Raw genomic sequence first — 16,620 nt, forward strand, 5'->3', positions numbered from 1 at the left:
GCTTGAGCCGGTCCCGCTCCTCTTTTTCCCCGAAGACGTGCGTCCTTCACCCCCACAGCTTGTACTGCAGCAGTCTGGGCCGTGGGCGCAGCAGAGAGGAGTGTAGCATTCTTGACCGCAGCCTCCACCTGACATGCAATAGTAACTGCCTTGTCCAATGTAAGGTCCTCCTCCAGCAGCAATTTTTCTTTAACAACACTGAGATTAGCATTAGCAACAAGTTGATCCCGAATCATTTCACCCTCCATTATTCCAAAACCACATGGCACAGCTAACGCTCTGAGGGCGGCAACATACTGGGTCACCGTTTCATCAGCCCGCTGAACTCGCTGTCTGAATGTGTGCCTGCATGCCACTACATTCACTTTAGGGACAAAGTGGTTTTCAAGCGCAGTCATGGCTTCAGCAAACGTTGTACCTTGATTCGGCAGTGTGTAGAACAGTCGTTGTCCCTCTGGTCCCAAGCAATGTAATAAGACGGCTCGTCGTCTCGCCTCCGGCCATGCATCTCCCGTAGCATTTATCACTAGCATGTAGTTCTCAAAGAATTTGCGCCACGTCATAAACGGTATTGGCGGCTCACCCGCATGTTGCAAAAAGGGCGGTGGGCTCGGTACTGAAGCGCTCATCTTCGTCGCCAATTTGTTGAGTTTGTAATCAGGCAGCGGAGGCGACGTCTGGGTTCAACACTTTATTCTAGGCTTTACAGCGGAGCTCCATCTTGTTCTCGCTCTCTACTTTCTTCTTCTCCTCTTTCTCTTACCCAGCCTCATTAGCGACACCCCTGGTCTGACAGGGTAACAGCATGTACTAATTTTCTTCCCTTATTATAGAACCTTGTAAACACAACAAATGATCCTTTAATAACAGTATTCACCATCATGTGGACGTGAGGGGGTCTCACGACCAGACTCAAGCCTCGCATGGCGCAACTCGACATTAACGTCACCTTGTGTTCATTTACGAACATTATTCATCTCTCGGGTAAGGATGCTTAAAATCCTCCAATAGCATTAGCTCACGAGGTGACTCATAATCATCATTAACTGTCTAATTAGTGACCTGAGCTGTAAAGCAGGGCTGGGAGAGCTGTGTTCACATGTTGGTGCCACAGGGACGTGCAGAGGGGGGGGCTAGAGGGGCTTGAGCACCCGCCCCTTTCCTGATGAGTGCCCAAAGTGCCCTTTTGTTGAGGCAACTTTTAAAATATTTTTTATTTATTTATTTATTTTATGTGTGTGTGCGTGCGGAGTCCTGTCTGTGCCCCTCAACAATAATATTTAACTATTAATCACAGTTTTGCTAAATAAAAGGATCTGGCTTGCATCAGTCACATGATCACATTTAACCAATGATCGCCCTTGACGGCAGAACGCGCTGGTTACGAGCCGGGAACGAGCTCACAAAGAGCACGCGCATTTTTTAGCGGTCCGGAGCTGTAGGAGAAACACAAGTTAACTCAGAGACACAGACTGATGCGACAAAACCAGTAAGTAGGTGTACAGCGTACACTGTAGTGTGTAGCACACAGGAGTATTAGCTTATTACGTACACGTTGGTAAGCTGTCTTGTTGCAACTGACGAACTGAAACAAACGAGCGTGCTGTGTGTGCAACAGCGCGACAAACATTACCTGTCCTTTTATTAACTGCACAAGTAGTGCTGGTCATAGCTGCTGGCTACCTAGGCTGTCATGGGTCTGTAGCTCTGTCACCGTTTTAGGGAACATATTTAGTTTTAAAGTAAGTTTCGGGCTTTTCCTGCCTTTCTGGAGGGATTATATTTCACTAAAAAACGATCTAATATGCATGTCCACATATAATTATTATAATTATAATATATTAAAAAACACACGCTGTATTTTAAAGAACATACATTAAGAAGCAGATTATATTAGATTTATATTTTAAATAAGACAAAATTGGATTTTACAGCAGTAAAATGATTGTATCTCTACAGTTTAAAATGTAATAAGCTTTGCCCTGCACAGAGTGGATAGTGAAACAAATGGAATCATCATAAATACATTATTTCATATTTATTACTTCCCCCTCCTCATTGCTTTATTATTGTAGCTCTAGTAATAAATAATAATGTAAGGATGCCCATAGTATATACAGTATTCTGAAGAAGGTCTAAAATGTCACTGTGTGTGCATGTGTGTGTTTTATTTAGCTGGATTTAAAAAAATATTACTCATGATATAACATTGTGCAGACATGGCTGGTAAGGACATGAGGAGGAAACAGTAGGAGCTGTGTGAGGCTACTAAAGGCAGTGCTATAACATTTTTCTGTCATCATTTTATTATAGATTAAGTGCAAGAGTTGTTAGGTGTGGATAATTAGATTATAGTTTATTGCAATAGCAAGTTGTGCCTTGTTCTCAGATAGACAGCAAGTGGAGAGTGATATATGAAATGATGGGATAGGAAGGAAGAAGAGAAGCAAAGAGTGATTCACAGGCAGAGCCGAGTTTATGTCACAGTTTTTCGTTGCCTTATGGTTCCAAGCGCTGTCACCAATCTTTGCATTTTGTTATTATCTCATGACACTTGTTTAATCAGCTACCATCTCTCCTGTGGACTTTTTAATGTCTACAGTCTCAGATCAACACAGCCCTGCCCTTCCCATATTAGATTCTTGATGAATGTGTGTTGTTGTTATTCAGCCTGGTTCAATGTGCCCCTTTTTAACTTTGAGCACCCGCCCCTTTAAACCTCTCTGCACGTCCCTGTGGTGCCATACTCTGCGCCCTTCTGTAAACAAACGCTTCTTATAGCAAAGACACTGTCCTTCATTTCGGCTAAACTTCCACTCGAAGACGTTCAAACGATGCCTGGAGCACAAAAGACAGCAGTACTGCCAGGTGGGCGTGTCTCAGTCTCCATTATATGAAAACTACACAGAAAAGCCGCACGTGAAGTCAACGCGAAGCATGCGCATGCGCCACAGCCAAAGGCGCTGAAGGTTCGAACTGACGTCACGTCAGGTCCCCTGATGGTCAAAAGTACACAACTATCCAGATCTAGTGTGAGGACGGAGAGTGAAAGATTGGAAAAAGTGATCATTTGTGCAAAGCTGTCGCCAAAACGTGAATTCACGGGCGAGATTGTGGAAACATGAACGTGGTAGGACTCTGAAAAATTGATCAGACCACCTCTCATCAATATTTTAGACATTTTGAAAATGCAATAATTGCAATGATTATATGTGAGAAGCTTAGTGGTACTGGTGGACTAACTGTTACAGAAGCATCCAAAATGAGGCACCACTACTGTTTGTGCAGCTGTGACAAAAACCTTACAATGGCTGCTGGTCTAATTCTTGTTATTTTGGATGTGTAACGCCTGCTCCCTGACATTCTCAACCGTTCTCAATGTTTTTCTTTCAGACAGTGGACGGCATTAGCCACCGATGACGTCTCCTCGGATGTCGTCGATCTGCTGACCGAGATGTGCCGAGCACTTATAGGGCACATTAGCACCGTAGCGTATAAAGTCATACGCCGACAGGTTTCATGCTGCCCACATAACCATGATCGTGGAGACAAAGAAAGCTCCGCTGACCGGTAAATCTAAAGCTTGCTTTATTAAACAGTTTCATTCAGTCTTTCTTCTTCTTAGACGTTTTACATGAGATGGTTCATCGGGTAATCCTGGTGACGGAGGGGTTTTTCAGAGGACACAGCATTGCTTCGTTTACATCACGTGTGAAGTCGTCCATGTGGTTTCTTTTAATGACGCCTGTAGATTTGGACAAAACAGTGATAGTGTGGGAAAATGACTGACTACGTTTCTCTTCTCTCCCTTTTCAGGATGAAGGTTGAACCTCTGCTTGATGGGTGCAGTTACTGCAGGGTGACAGAGGATGATATTCAGGCCAGCCTCAGAAACATCTTTCATCACTGCTTCGTTGGGTCTTGGGTTTTGGGCAACGGCGGTCTTGTGACTCAGACAAACTACTGACTTTATTTTCAGTGTCGATTGCAAAGAACGTAAACTCAGCCCTGAGTCGTATCACAGGGTCCACATCCTTGCAATCAGATAGATCCACATCCCCAACAAACTTTGTTGGGATGGTTCACAGTGTAGCGAACATTTTAAAGGACTTTACAAAGACCTTAGCTCCCCCTTTCGTAGATGGTGAGAGTCGCAGCTACAGCATTGTTGACTCGCCAAACTCTGAGGAAGATGACGACTTTAAACCAGAGTCTGCAGAGACTTTTAAAAGCACACAGACTCCAGCTTGTGTAGGTGAGGGAGATGTGGGTAGCGAGGGCAACAGTGATACATTTCAAATCACTGATGTCCAAAGTCTTGACCGTGAGAGTTCAGAGAGTGAAGAAAAATGTAGCGACGCCCCGCAGTGCTCGTCTGGGGCGCTTCCTGCGCCCGCAGAGACCGATACCTTTCTCACTTTGTGTCTTGCAAATTTAGTCGCTCACGTTTCTGAGAAAACACAAACAACTGCTGTAAAGCTGAATTTTCAGCAGATAGTGACTGATATAAGAGAGAAGATTGGGGGAGACTTGACTCCTCTAAAAACTGTAAAAAACTTGTACATCATAATGTACAAAGACCTGTGTCGCATATTTGGATCCAAATACGTGCTTCCGTCTGTGATGGAAAAGGGCGACGCGACTTTTGTAGCAGCCGTTGTGGAGCTATTAAAAGCAGAGCTAAAAGCATCGAGCGGCTCCAGTCACGCGCTGAGACGCTTAGAAAGTAACAAAAGCGTTTCTCCAGCCAGTGAGAACAAAACGCAACAATCTGCCAGTGAGGACAACGCACAAAATGGATCCACAGGTTCCCAGAAAGACAGGCGGAGAAACTGTGTCGTTAGGGCCCTCGCTTCTTTTTGTAGCTCTTTGAGGAGGCTGTTCAGAAACAGAGTGACAGAGTGATTATCTTCATAATTACTCACAGAATTTGCTTCTTAGTTTGGAAATAAAATGAGCAGAAAATGAAACAAATGTGTTTGTCAGATCATTTAATTGTTAAATGTGTATAATGGTTTGTAGTCTCATCAGTCACAATGCAGAGACAATCGCACAAACTCGATTTAGTCAGAGCACTTTGAGTTGGTTTTGTCATTGTAGGTTAAATGTAGATATTTATTCTAGATATTGGGCACAAAGGCATCCTCAGCTCTGTAACAGAGAGGTGTTGGCTCAGTGTGGAAATGTCCTGATGACATCAGTACTTTTGATTCTAGCCTGACTGATCAAGTTCCAGGTAAAGGGTTTTGACTGTCTTGAGAGACGGCACATTGTAGACAGAGACATATTCCTAACTGTAAAACTCAAGAAACAGTCTACCTGCAGGTCTTGATGCTCAATTCTGATCTTTTGATCAAATCTGATTTTTTTGTCTGCTCGTTCACACTACAATTAAAATGCGACAGCAAACGCGCTCTAGTGTGAACGCTCAGAGCGGCCGCGTGCACAAAAGAAGACGTCACACACGACGCTCTGTTTACACCCAGAGCGACAGGATGTGTGACTGATGGCCTTAATGTAAAGACTTCAGACTTTACGTTTCCCAGTTTTGCTTTAAGTTATAAAGTTTTGTTATTTACATTTGTCCTAATAATGATCCTTACTGCTGTTTCAGAGGAGCGCTGCTTCTAGCTGCAGATTTCTGTCAGAATCTGCAGATTATACAGTACAAAGAAAATGTTCACGTTTCTCCAACGCTGTCTTCCCAGCAGTTTCCCTGGATAGAAGCGTTCACCATGTCGGGCGCTGATAGTTGGCGTCTGTCTTGTGTCGGTGACGTAAAAGACGGATTTAATGCGACGTGACCGTCAAACAGCAGTCGCTTTCTAAAACATCAGATATGTATCGGATTCAGCACCACATACCAAAGTGACCCAGATCGGATTTGAAGATATCAGAATCAGAATCAGAATCAGAAAGGGTTTATTGCCAGATGTTGAGCAGGTTTACAACATTAGGAAATTGCTGCGGTGCTTCAGTGCAAACATACTGTCATAAAAATATAAAATAAGAATAAGAATTAAAAGTGCTAAGTGGATAGATATATACATGATATATACATGAGTGCAGGTGGTGATCAGTGCCAAACATGGAATGATGCAGTGAACACAGCGTAGGGTCATGTGTTAGTGGTGGGAACAGTCATATGGTTATTGTTCATGTGTCCGACAGCAGAGGGGAAGAAACTGTTCTTATGGCGAGAGGTTCTGGTGCGAATGGACCGGAGCCTCCTGCCTGAGGGGAGCAGGTCAAACAGACTGTGTCCAGGGTGAGAAGGGTCAGCTGAGATCCGAGCTGCACGCCGCAGTGTCCTGGAGGTGTACAGGTCCTGCAGAGATGGGAGTCTGCAGCCAATCACCTTCTCAGCAGAGCGCACAACACGCTGCAGTCTCTGTTTGTCCCTGATAGTGGCTCCAGCGTACCACACGGTGATGGAGGAGGTGAGGATGGACTCGATGATTGCAGTGTAGAACTGCATCATCGTCCGTGTTGGCAGGTTGAATTTCTTCAGCTGCCTCAGGAAGTACATCCTCTGCTGGGCTTTTTATCGGATTTGTGCCGTTCACACCGTCACACCATGATGGGATAGATGGTCGCAGAGGGTCAAAGAAGTCGGATTTGATGCGCTTTCCCCTGCAGTGTGAACGCAGCCTTATTTGTGATCGTCTATCGCCCACCTGGGCCTTACACAAAGCTTCTGTCTCTCAGACTTTTTATCTGATCGAGTGCTCAGCTCAGATAAAATCATTACTGTGGCCGATTTTAACATTGAAGATTGTTATCATCTTCAATGCCCTGTACCAACATAGAGCAGCTACCTGAACACTACAAGGTCGATTATCTTGTTAATAATTTTGCCTCCTCACTACGTATGACTGTAGCTCCTGTGAAAACTAAGGCCTCCGATCAGAAGTATTTAACTCCGTGGTAGAATTCTCAAACTCAAGCTACTTTCAGCACCATCGATGTTCATTTAGACTCTTTTCCTCCAGTTGATCTGAGTTAACTTCAATAATTACTTCCTCCAAACCATCAACGTGTCTTTTAGACTCCATTCCTACAAAACTGCTCAAAGAAGTCCTGCCATTAATTAATGCTTCAGTCTCTAATAATCAGCTATGTACCACAGGCCTTCAAGCTGAAGCGTATCCCAGCTGTCATTGGGCAAGAGGTGGGGTACACTCTGGACAGGTCACCAGTCTGATGCAAGGCTACCACACAGGCAAACAACACCCATATTCACACCAATGGGCAATTTACAATGACCAATTAACTTAACCCCATTAACTGCATGTTTTTGGACTGTGGGAGGAAGCTGGAGTACCTGGAAAAAACCCACTCAAACACTGGGAGAACATGCAAACTCAGAAAATCTCCGGCCAGATTGTGCAGTCAAATTTAGCTACTGGGGACCCAGCAGTCTTCGATTCACTCTGAGAGCAGCGTGCAGATGATTTGGAGAACTTGAGGAAACGAAAGGATTCAAATGATCACCTCTTGCATTTCTAGACCCATTTATCAGTTTTCAGTGATGATGCTGACAGAGTAACCGGACTCAAAGTCGGAATGATTTCCTTCACTAACTAAGGAGCAACTTTCCTTTTCCAACAGCTGTAAATCAAGTAAAGCTGATGTGTACAATCACAGAGGGAAACATACCACAGAACAGCAAATGTTTAAGACGTTTATTATCATACTGTCAGGGTTCATAGAAATCAACTTAAAACACTTGATCTGAAGGAGCGATTATTTACCATTCTTGATGTTTGAACTAATGCAGAGTTGAATTCGACTTCTAATATTTTCAACTTTGCTTTTACAACATGTACGATTTAACCATCGCTAGCATTACCAGTACGTTGTGCCTGTGAAGACAAGGAACCACAGCAGGATACAGTTCTCCACACACTAGACACCAGAAAGGGCCACAACATGTTTATGGACAACAACAAAAACCCTAAATATCTTCAGTTACCCAGACGAGCTTGTGTGCATGTCTTTAAAATAATTTCCAACAATATTTTTGACATTTGCAAAACAGTGAGAGCTAGTGTTAGTGCAGTTAATAAGAAGAAATGTATCAGTGACGCTAATTTAGGAATCTCAAGTCTGGAATCGCTCCCCTGCACCAACCCAGTCCTCGTCCCCTAAATCACCTCTTACAGTTTTAAAGGAACACAAAGGCTTGATTACTTCAGATAACTACAATTCCCACATTGACGAGCCCTTTGTAGACGTGCTGCACTGATCTTGGTGCAGGGATGAGCCTTTTCTTACTCTTCTTTTGATTCCAAGCAGGTGGGAGGGGACTGAAACGATTACATTGGCTGCTTGACATCGGCTCATTTGGACGCCCACCAGATGATGACGGAGAGTATGACGAGCACGACGACGCAGCCCATAACCAGGATGCAGATCTTCTTCCGGGACTTTTGCTGCGATAAAGACGGGACAGCGGGGTTATGGTGAGGGTCTGCACTGAATGACGCCACAGAGTGGTGACCGACACACCCACCTGATAGTAAGCAGCTCTCTGCAGCTGCTCTGTTCCTCGTTCTACGTGAACTTCAGCATTCTCCACGTTGGCCTCGATGCTATCTGCAGGGAGACAAAAACAAAAATACACCACGGTCAGCTGGGAGCTGCCCTGGACATGTGCTGCCTGCAAAGACACGACTTTTAGTTTGGTTAACTGGTTTCTTCAAACTGGGAAGGGAAACAAAAATCTAACATTGAGATTTGAGCTCAGGTGGATCCTGCTTCTGCTGATTTGACTCGAGCCCACTGGTGGTAGACTCGGTTGGTTGGACATGACTTGGAGTGTCATGTCTACTGTGTGTCTACCGTCCTATTGCTGACAGCGCACGTCAGAGCACAGCCCAAGCCAAAACGCCCGGGGAAGGTCTGCAGACCTCAGGTTTGTATGGAGGCGCAGATCTGGGGAAGGGTCCCAGTGAGGTGCTTCAACATAGTCCTGAACAGAGGCCGTGGATACCTGTGTGCACGCTACTTTGGGTTTTTGTTTGTAATGCAAGTGGAACATTTTCAAGTGGAATTTACTTTATGGGTTATTGTGTGTAAAGATGTGAGGTGCAAACTGATGTTGGAATGAGGCTGTGACACCATGTGCTGTGAATGTTTTGTGTATGTTGGTCAGAGAGGACGGAGCTGCAGGCTGAGCATTCTGGGCGGAGCTGAAAAGGGAGCGAGTGTCGGTTTTTAAGGAGGACAGATTATTGATATAGCAACTAATTAATGGTTACTTCACAGTGATGGGAACGACAACGTTCCTGTTACTACTTACCAATCATCTCTCCCTGGTCATGAATCATCACAGCCAGGTCCTTGAAGATCTGGTTTACATCCATGATATCAGACTGCAAAGACACAGAGATTAGCTGAGCGCTGACGGCAGCGTGCTGGATGTGGATCATAGAGCGAGCCGAGGATCACCTCCAGCTGTCTGATGTTGGTTTCTCTCTCCTTGATGAGCTCCAGGTCCTCCTCCGTGATGACAGCTTCCTCCGTCTGCGTGGTCATCTGACCCCACTCATCTTGGCTTCACATAACATAACAACATTTCAGTGATCACGTGACCAGCTGAACAATGTGTGTAAAGATTAGAATTGGACAGATTTATTCTTTCTCCTCCATCTTCAGGCAGACGCCACATGGTCTTTCTTTTTAAGTGACACTGCAGGTCTTCATGACACACTTGCAACAGATGTCAACCATAAACAAACAGGTCACTTACTTATCAAAGGACACAAGCTTTTCATCCCGAGAGCCGTCGTCAGCCTAAAACAGAAGGAAAAATTCAGCACCGTCAATGCCAGGGTTGTTTTTCCCTCTTTTGTTTGAAGATAAACGACCAAAAGTCTGAATGCAGAGACAAACTTCAGGCTAGCAGAGAAACATCTGATGTAGAGGATACGTTTTGTGCTGTTTTTCAAGTCATTTCAACTCATTTTCTGGTCGTTTTTGGAAGGTTGGTGGTTCCTGACTCCTTCAATCATAATTGATTATATTGATCTCTCTCATTTTCCTTATATCCAGTTTTTTTATTAGTCATTTACACTCTGCAGCCAAACCCAAAATTTTGATTCTGGAAGTTTTCAGTGGAAGAAACGTTTCATCATCATCATCATCATCAGGTGACGTCGTCAGTCTCAGCTGACTGCAGGTTTCAATCTTATAAACAGCACATCTGCACAATGACTGAAACCAGCCCACTGAAGGAACAATGGGCTGGGAGGTCAGTTCCTTAATCTTAATTATGCAAACTCTCATTGATCAACAACCTCTGATCAGTGGCCATGAGTCCCATTCACAGAGAGCTGGGGAATGGCTGCAATCACAGCATGTAAGATGGTGACAGATGTAGCCTTAGGCCCCTCCTCCATTCAGAGATGGTCTTTCCCTTTTCACGTAAATGGCCTCCTTGACTCCGCCCTCAAACCAGCGTTCCTCCCTGTCCAGGATGTTACATCCTCATCATTGAAAGTGTCCACTGGCCTGTAGGTGTGCATAGACTGCAGAGTCCTGGCCTGACGAGGTGGCTCTTGGAGGAGCCTGAACCAAAGTTCAGACCATGCCATCCAAATGTTGCAACATCCCAGCATGCTGCTCTGTCTGGGTATCCTGTCAGTCACCTGCTTGTGGTAAGGCAGCTCTAATATCCTTTGTGGCGTGATGAATAACAAAGTTCAGCAAAGCAGTGGAGCTACAGCTACAAACTGAGGCTAAACATGAATGCATGGAAAACTATCAGCCACAGTTGCAACGGACCCATTATTCCCACTGCGTGTACCGTGTTCCCATATTTGCAGAGCTGTCTGTAAGGCCACGTTTGTGATATTGGCTGGATTCACTTGTTCTCAGACAGTCTACAGTCTTACAGCATTCATATGATTCATAAAGTGGATGCACTGCAACACTTCTCCAGAACCATCAGGTCACATGTTTGTAAATCGAGGTAGCGGGTATTTATTCTGATGATAACTGAAACTTAAAATGACGGCTGTGCCACACTTACCGACAGGCGAGACCCAGCTCTCGCTCGGGCCACCGACTCCTTCTCCTTCTCGGCCGCGCGCCTCTGGACTGCTTGGAAGTTATTGAGAGCGGCTGAGAAATCATTCATCAGCCGGTCCCTCTGGATTTTTTGTTGTCTCTGGACACAGCGGAGCCGAGGCACACAGAGGGCAAGAACCCAGTTAGAAAGACATCATCATGATAACGACAAACATTCCTGGCTTCAGGAAATATTTCAGTTTTGCCGTGACTGTAAACTCTCTCTGAGGACTCTGAGGTGACTTTACTGACTTTCATTTAAAGCTAAAATGTATCAGGAAATTAATTTCACAATTCAAACAAACTACTAGCAGAATAAACAGATGATAAAGCAGATATCTGAAGCACCACGTGCAGCGAGGGAGAAGGTAGAAGACTGGAAATATAAGCAGTAAAATATCCTGATTTTGAAAGCAAAACTATGTCAGCTGTACTTGTGCCATTTGTTAAGCCAACAAGTTTGTTGTGTGCACAACATCAACATGATCAAATTACTGGAACTGAGATTTCAAAACTCTGCAGCTGTTTCAAAGTCATTTTTACATCACCACACATGAAATGTCAACGAATGATGACATACTGTACACACTGTGTGTGTGTGTGTGTGTGTGTGTGTGTGTGTGTGTATTAAGGCTGCCACAAACCATTATTTTGATAGTCGACTAATCAGAGCATCATCCATTGGACGTACAGGTACAGCTTCTTGCACCAGCAGCATCTGCTCTTATATAACTATCATTAGCTTACAGCTTTAAGTGTTTAAGGTGCTAACTAACAATAAAGACAAGATGATAGTTTATTAAAGTTTAATGAAATCTGCAGATTGTTTCGGTGAAGTTTAATAAACTCCTTGCTATCTAAAATATAACAGGACACCGGAGTAAATTCTGGAGCATCTCACACTTCTGATAATCAGCTGTCTGCTTGACGTTTATTCAGCTGTGTAAATAAACTTTAATCTCAGCCAAACCGATTTACTCAGGAACAAATAAAATACTGAAAAAAGCCAAACAACAACATTTTTAAGTTATCTAAGTGACTCATATATCATGTTTAACCTGAGTAGCGAAAGACGGCGGTGGGTTTGAAAACGATTTGCCGGGAGTCCGGTGTTCTCACGGCCCTAGTGACCTAGCCCCCGGCTAGCTATCGAGCTAGTGGGTAACAGACGTCTCCGAAAACGTCGGAGCGCTTTTGAAAATATGTCGGTGTCCTGATAAACTGAGCAGATATTTGAGGTTTACACAGCTACATTCTCGCCTGAAAATATGTTAAACGTTTATTTTGTGACCCAGAAAGAATAATAAGAGTAATATTAAAACTAACTAGCTGCCGCCATTGTTGGAAACTAAGCTTGTCACTACCCGATTACGAAACCGCGTACCCCGCATGCGCAAAAGGTGTCTACTGCCGGTCGTAGCATTTTACGATAGTTATGGGTCAGAGTATCTGTTAAGATGTTAAGAATAATAAGTATATCTTTAACAATGTTTGCAATAATGAAGCATTTCAGTACAATGTAGACAAAAACGAAAAATAAAAAGATGGTTACGGATCAGGACTCCCCGATCCGTACTGCGCATGTGCATACGTTTTCTTCTTCTTCTGTTCGTTTAATGGCAGTTTACTCCCCAGTGTACGAGGATACTGCCACCTGCTGACCGAGCGAATGAACCCTATTGTAAACTGAATTAGCGTCATTACAAACATGTGTTAAATTTGATTTAGTGAAAGTCGAGTGTGTTTATGCTCGTCTGTGTGGAGAGGATTGACTGGAATAGTGATGATGATGTGCGCTATCACTGTCAATTGTCAGTAAACACTTAATCCGGCTGATGAATCTTCACGTGACACATTGCTAGGTCAATGTTATTAACTCTGTAATTAGGCGCCATTCTTCTTATTTTACGGCGCTGTTGTTCAATCGGGGGACGCTCTCTGTTGAGGAGAAAAGCGTGAATTTGTCCATTGTTTAAATGTCCCGGGCAGTCGAAAAGGAGGCAGAGCTGTTGAGAAATGCTAGGAGCTAACTGGGCGCTAACTGTATCATTCAAATATATTGAATGTTGGCAAAGAAAGGAAGTGACGTAAGATTTGCGCATGCGGGGTACCGATCGGGTTTCCGGTACGGATCGGGTAGTGACAGAGCTGGGCTGCGCTATGAATTCTGGGACACAGCTTCTTCTTCTTCTTCTTCGGGGTTTAACGGCAGCTGGCATCCTTGTACATTCAGTGCTGCCATCTTCTGTTCCAGTCTGTTATTACACTCTTAAATCCTGCTACTTATTCCTGCGTCTCTCAGGATCTTACAAAGCTTCAAACGACGCGTCGACTATTAGATCAGTCGTTGACAATTTTGATAGTCGATGTAATCGTGACTAGTCGACTCATCGTGGCAGCCGTAGTGTGTGTGTGTCCTGAGCAACAATACTGGAGTTTTTCCCTGTTGTATGCTGACTGAAGTTCCAATTAAACCAAGTGTATCTGTCAGCATCACTCAGCCTTTGCTGTACGAACAGGCTCCAAAGTCACACTTTCAAACTTAGTGTGCATATTTATCTCACAGTTTGACATCCTCCACTGTTAGGTGGCTGTAGCTCAGGAGGAGGAGCAGTGGGAGCCTATGAATGAGTGTGAACTTTGGATGGAGAATGAGGCATGTTGTAGTGCTGTGACTGTAAGCTATAGAAGTGTCAGTACAGTGCTAGTTTCATTAGGACATGTAAACGAGTACTTACTTGCTCTGAAGGCGATGAGGGCAGAGGGATTGATCCCAGCTCTTTCAGGTGTTTGTTGGTTTCTTTTGCCAGTTGGTTGGTGTAGTGTTGCGTCTGCTGCCTGTGAACACCAATAGTTCAAACAGCAGGTCATCTTGACCATAAGACCTTCTAATAATTACACAAACATTTCATATGGGACAGTTTAACAGAGTTGCTACAGCGTGGCAGCGCTGGCTCTGAGAAAATGAAGGTGACTGAAAGTGTGTTTGTTTAGGAGAGGCGATGATATCGGTACATACAGCCGATCCTGCAGTTCACTGGTGTCCTGTCTGGTCCCCAGCTGGTTCACCATGGTCTTTATCTGAGCCGCTGTCATGGGAACACAATGATAGCGCTCAGTTTTGGAAGAAAAACATACAAATGACACAAGAAAGAAGCTGCGCTTTGTTCCTGGTAGTTATACAGAGATGATGTCATCTGTAGTCATCACAGTTTGATGCTGCTGCTTAATGTTCACATTTGTGTCAGACATCATCATCATCATCAGTGTGACCTGGAACAGAAGCTGAGGGATTTCAGAACACATACATAAGCAATAATATAAGGAAGAGAAAAGTACCCAGTGATGATCTGGCTGTTGTGCTCAATCGCTTGTACAGTTTTTCGGATGTATTTGGGTGACTCTTTGTTTGTATTCGTTTCCTGGCCGGGTCACTGCTTAAAGCCTCTCACAGCAAATAAAGGACACGCCTTAATTTGTGAAATTGTTCGTTTTTTGCTCGTGTGCAGACTTTGTGGGGAGGTCAGGTCAATTTAATCAATGCAATACTTTTGTAAATCTTTCCCAAAATATTACAATCAACATGCAGTAGGACATTGTGGGCATGAACATGTATTCCTGGGATTTTCAATGAAAATCCTGCTGCAGCTTTCGCATGACTCAGTCCACACCTTGTCAAAGGCAACAGGAAGTGTCGAGGAAGGTGCCACTGTTTCAATTAAGTTCTAATCTGTTTACACAGTGGTAATAAAGAAAAAAAGCCAAGCCTCGAACACTTGTGCCCAAGGAATGAAGCTGGATGAGAGAATAAAGTGTGTGAGGTCGCAGGAGGTAAACAAGCTCAACACAAATCCAGCTTTTGTGTCATTCTTTCTCACAACATAAATATTGTGTCATGTTATAGTTTGGATGTCCTAACAGTGTTACACGCACTAATAGAAACTTCTGCTGCACAGTATTGTGGAAAAAGCTGAAGTGAAAGCCACCATAATAAACCAATAAAACAACTGTAACAAGCATGTGAGCTGCAAGAACAAGAAGATTTTTAGTCTAAAAACAAGTTGGCATTTAAAAAGCCTCGAGCAGGGGTGACACACATGTGTACACGGACACACAGCTGGAAGTCTCTATGCTTTTTTACTACTAGTTAAACACCCCCCACCTCAGAAACACCCATGTTCTTATACGGGCCCCTTTCTCTGTCACAGCCACGTCACACTGCCTTTTCAAAGGAAGTGAAGCACTTACTGTTCTGTGTGATCTTCTGGATGTTGGAGCTGCATGTCTGTATCAAGGTGCCGAAGTCCCGTGGGACCGAGCGGCTCTCCGCTTTGCCGTAGGACATGTTTGTGATGGAGCCTTGGACCTTACGCTTTGGCTGCAGAGAAACAGAGAGGGATCAAACCGAGTCGGTCTCACTGTGTGACAGCTCCTCGGTGCGGTTCTGGGGTTTGTACAGTTGCATGTCTCAAAGTCCGGGTACAGTGACGGCAGACCGGAACTGAAAATAACGCCACTTAGTCAGAACCACAGCTGTTAGCTTGCTAATGAGTTAGCTAGTTTATCCGGGCGTGTGCCAGCCGGCACGCAGCCATATTTGGGAACTTAAGCTCTTATTAATTTGGTGTGTTCCTAAATCACCAAACCACCGAGTTCATCGGGCTTGTTCTGTTTGTCTCCCGGGTGTTACAGACAGCAGGGCGGGCTCGGCTCCTAGCTTCCTAGCTTCGGGACACTAATCTGTCAGCTGGCGGTTGTTTCCGGTAACACGGTGTGATTATCATAAACAAGACAAAAAACAACATGGCGTCACTGAGGCTTACCGTGGAAAAGAAACCAGCCCATACTTACTTATGAAGCTGTCTCAACGAACACATAGGTTGGTAAAGCTTCTCGTCCTGTAGTAAATAGCCTGCTCTTCCTGGTCCGTGATATCACTGCGTCACTTCTTCTTCCTCTTGGAGGTTGCAAACAGCGAAATGGTGCAATAGCGCCACCAACTGGTGTGGAGTGTGGACCAAACTCCCTCATCAAGCAAATTAGTCTGTCTTAAGTACAGAATGGTGGACTTTTGCCACCTCCATCATAGTAGGGCTCACTACAAATACACCCTCCACCCACTCCACCTGCCTGCACTCTGTTTGCTTTTCACTCTCTGTCTGTTGCTGTGGATGGTTGACCTGAGGTATTTAAACCACCTTCACTCCCTCTCACCCACACATTCCTCTTCTCTCCAGAATAAACAGTTATCTGTTCCACTTAAATGTTTCCCATCACCAAACAAATCTTAATGTCAGACAAATATAAGTAGAGTAAATACAGCACACTGGTTTTAAATGCTGACCTACCATAATTTCTCATGAAAGGAACAAACACCAGGCCTCACTTGCCTCAGTTTAGGTGTTTGTTGACGATCGTGGCTCAAGAGTTGGGAGTTCATCTTGTAATCTGAAGGTTGCCGGTTCGAGCCCCGGCTCCGACAGTCTCGGTCGTTGTGTCCTTGGGCAAGACACTTCACCCGTTGCCTACTGGTGGTGGTCAGAGGGC

The 16,620-nt window shown here is 44.4% G+C and overlaps 1 protein-coding gene across 1 annotated transcript; it reads right to left on the reverse strand.

The window, feature by feature from the left end:
• Positions 1–7,670: 7,670 nt before the first annotated feature.
• On the reverse strand, positions 7,671–16,088 carry stx12 (syntaxin 12; the record flags this gene model as incomplete). The annotated part of the gene is given in 10 exon segments (XM_005944968.3): positions 7,671–8,435; positions 8,516–8,598; positions 9,305–9,377; positions 9,454–9,559; positions 9,755–9,798; positions 11,036–11,173; positions 13,812–13,911; positions 14,093–14,162; positions 15,322–15,451; positions 15,925–16,088. Coding segments are annotated over 9 exon segments (804 nt in total). The 3' UTR covers positions 7,671–8,342.
• Between the last annotated feature and the right edge of the window lie 532 nt (positions 16,089–16,620).

Source organism: Haplochromis burtoni, unplaced genomic scaffold, assembly GCF_018398535.1.
Source record: "Haplochromis burtoni strain Fernald_Lab_line unplaced genomic scaffold, NCSU_Asbu1 Contig_404, whole genome shotgun sequence".
In the NCBI taxonomy this organism is placed as follows: domain Eukaryota; kingdom Metazoa; phylum Chordata; class Actinopteri; order Cichliformes; family Cichlidae; genus Haplochromis; species Haplochromis burtoni.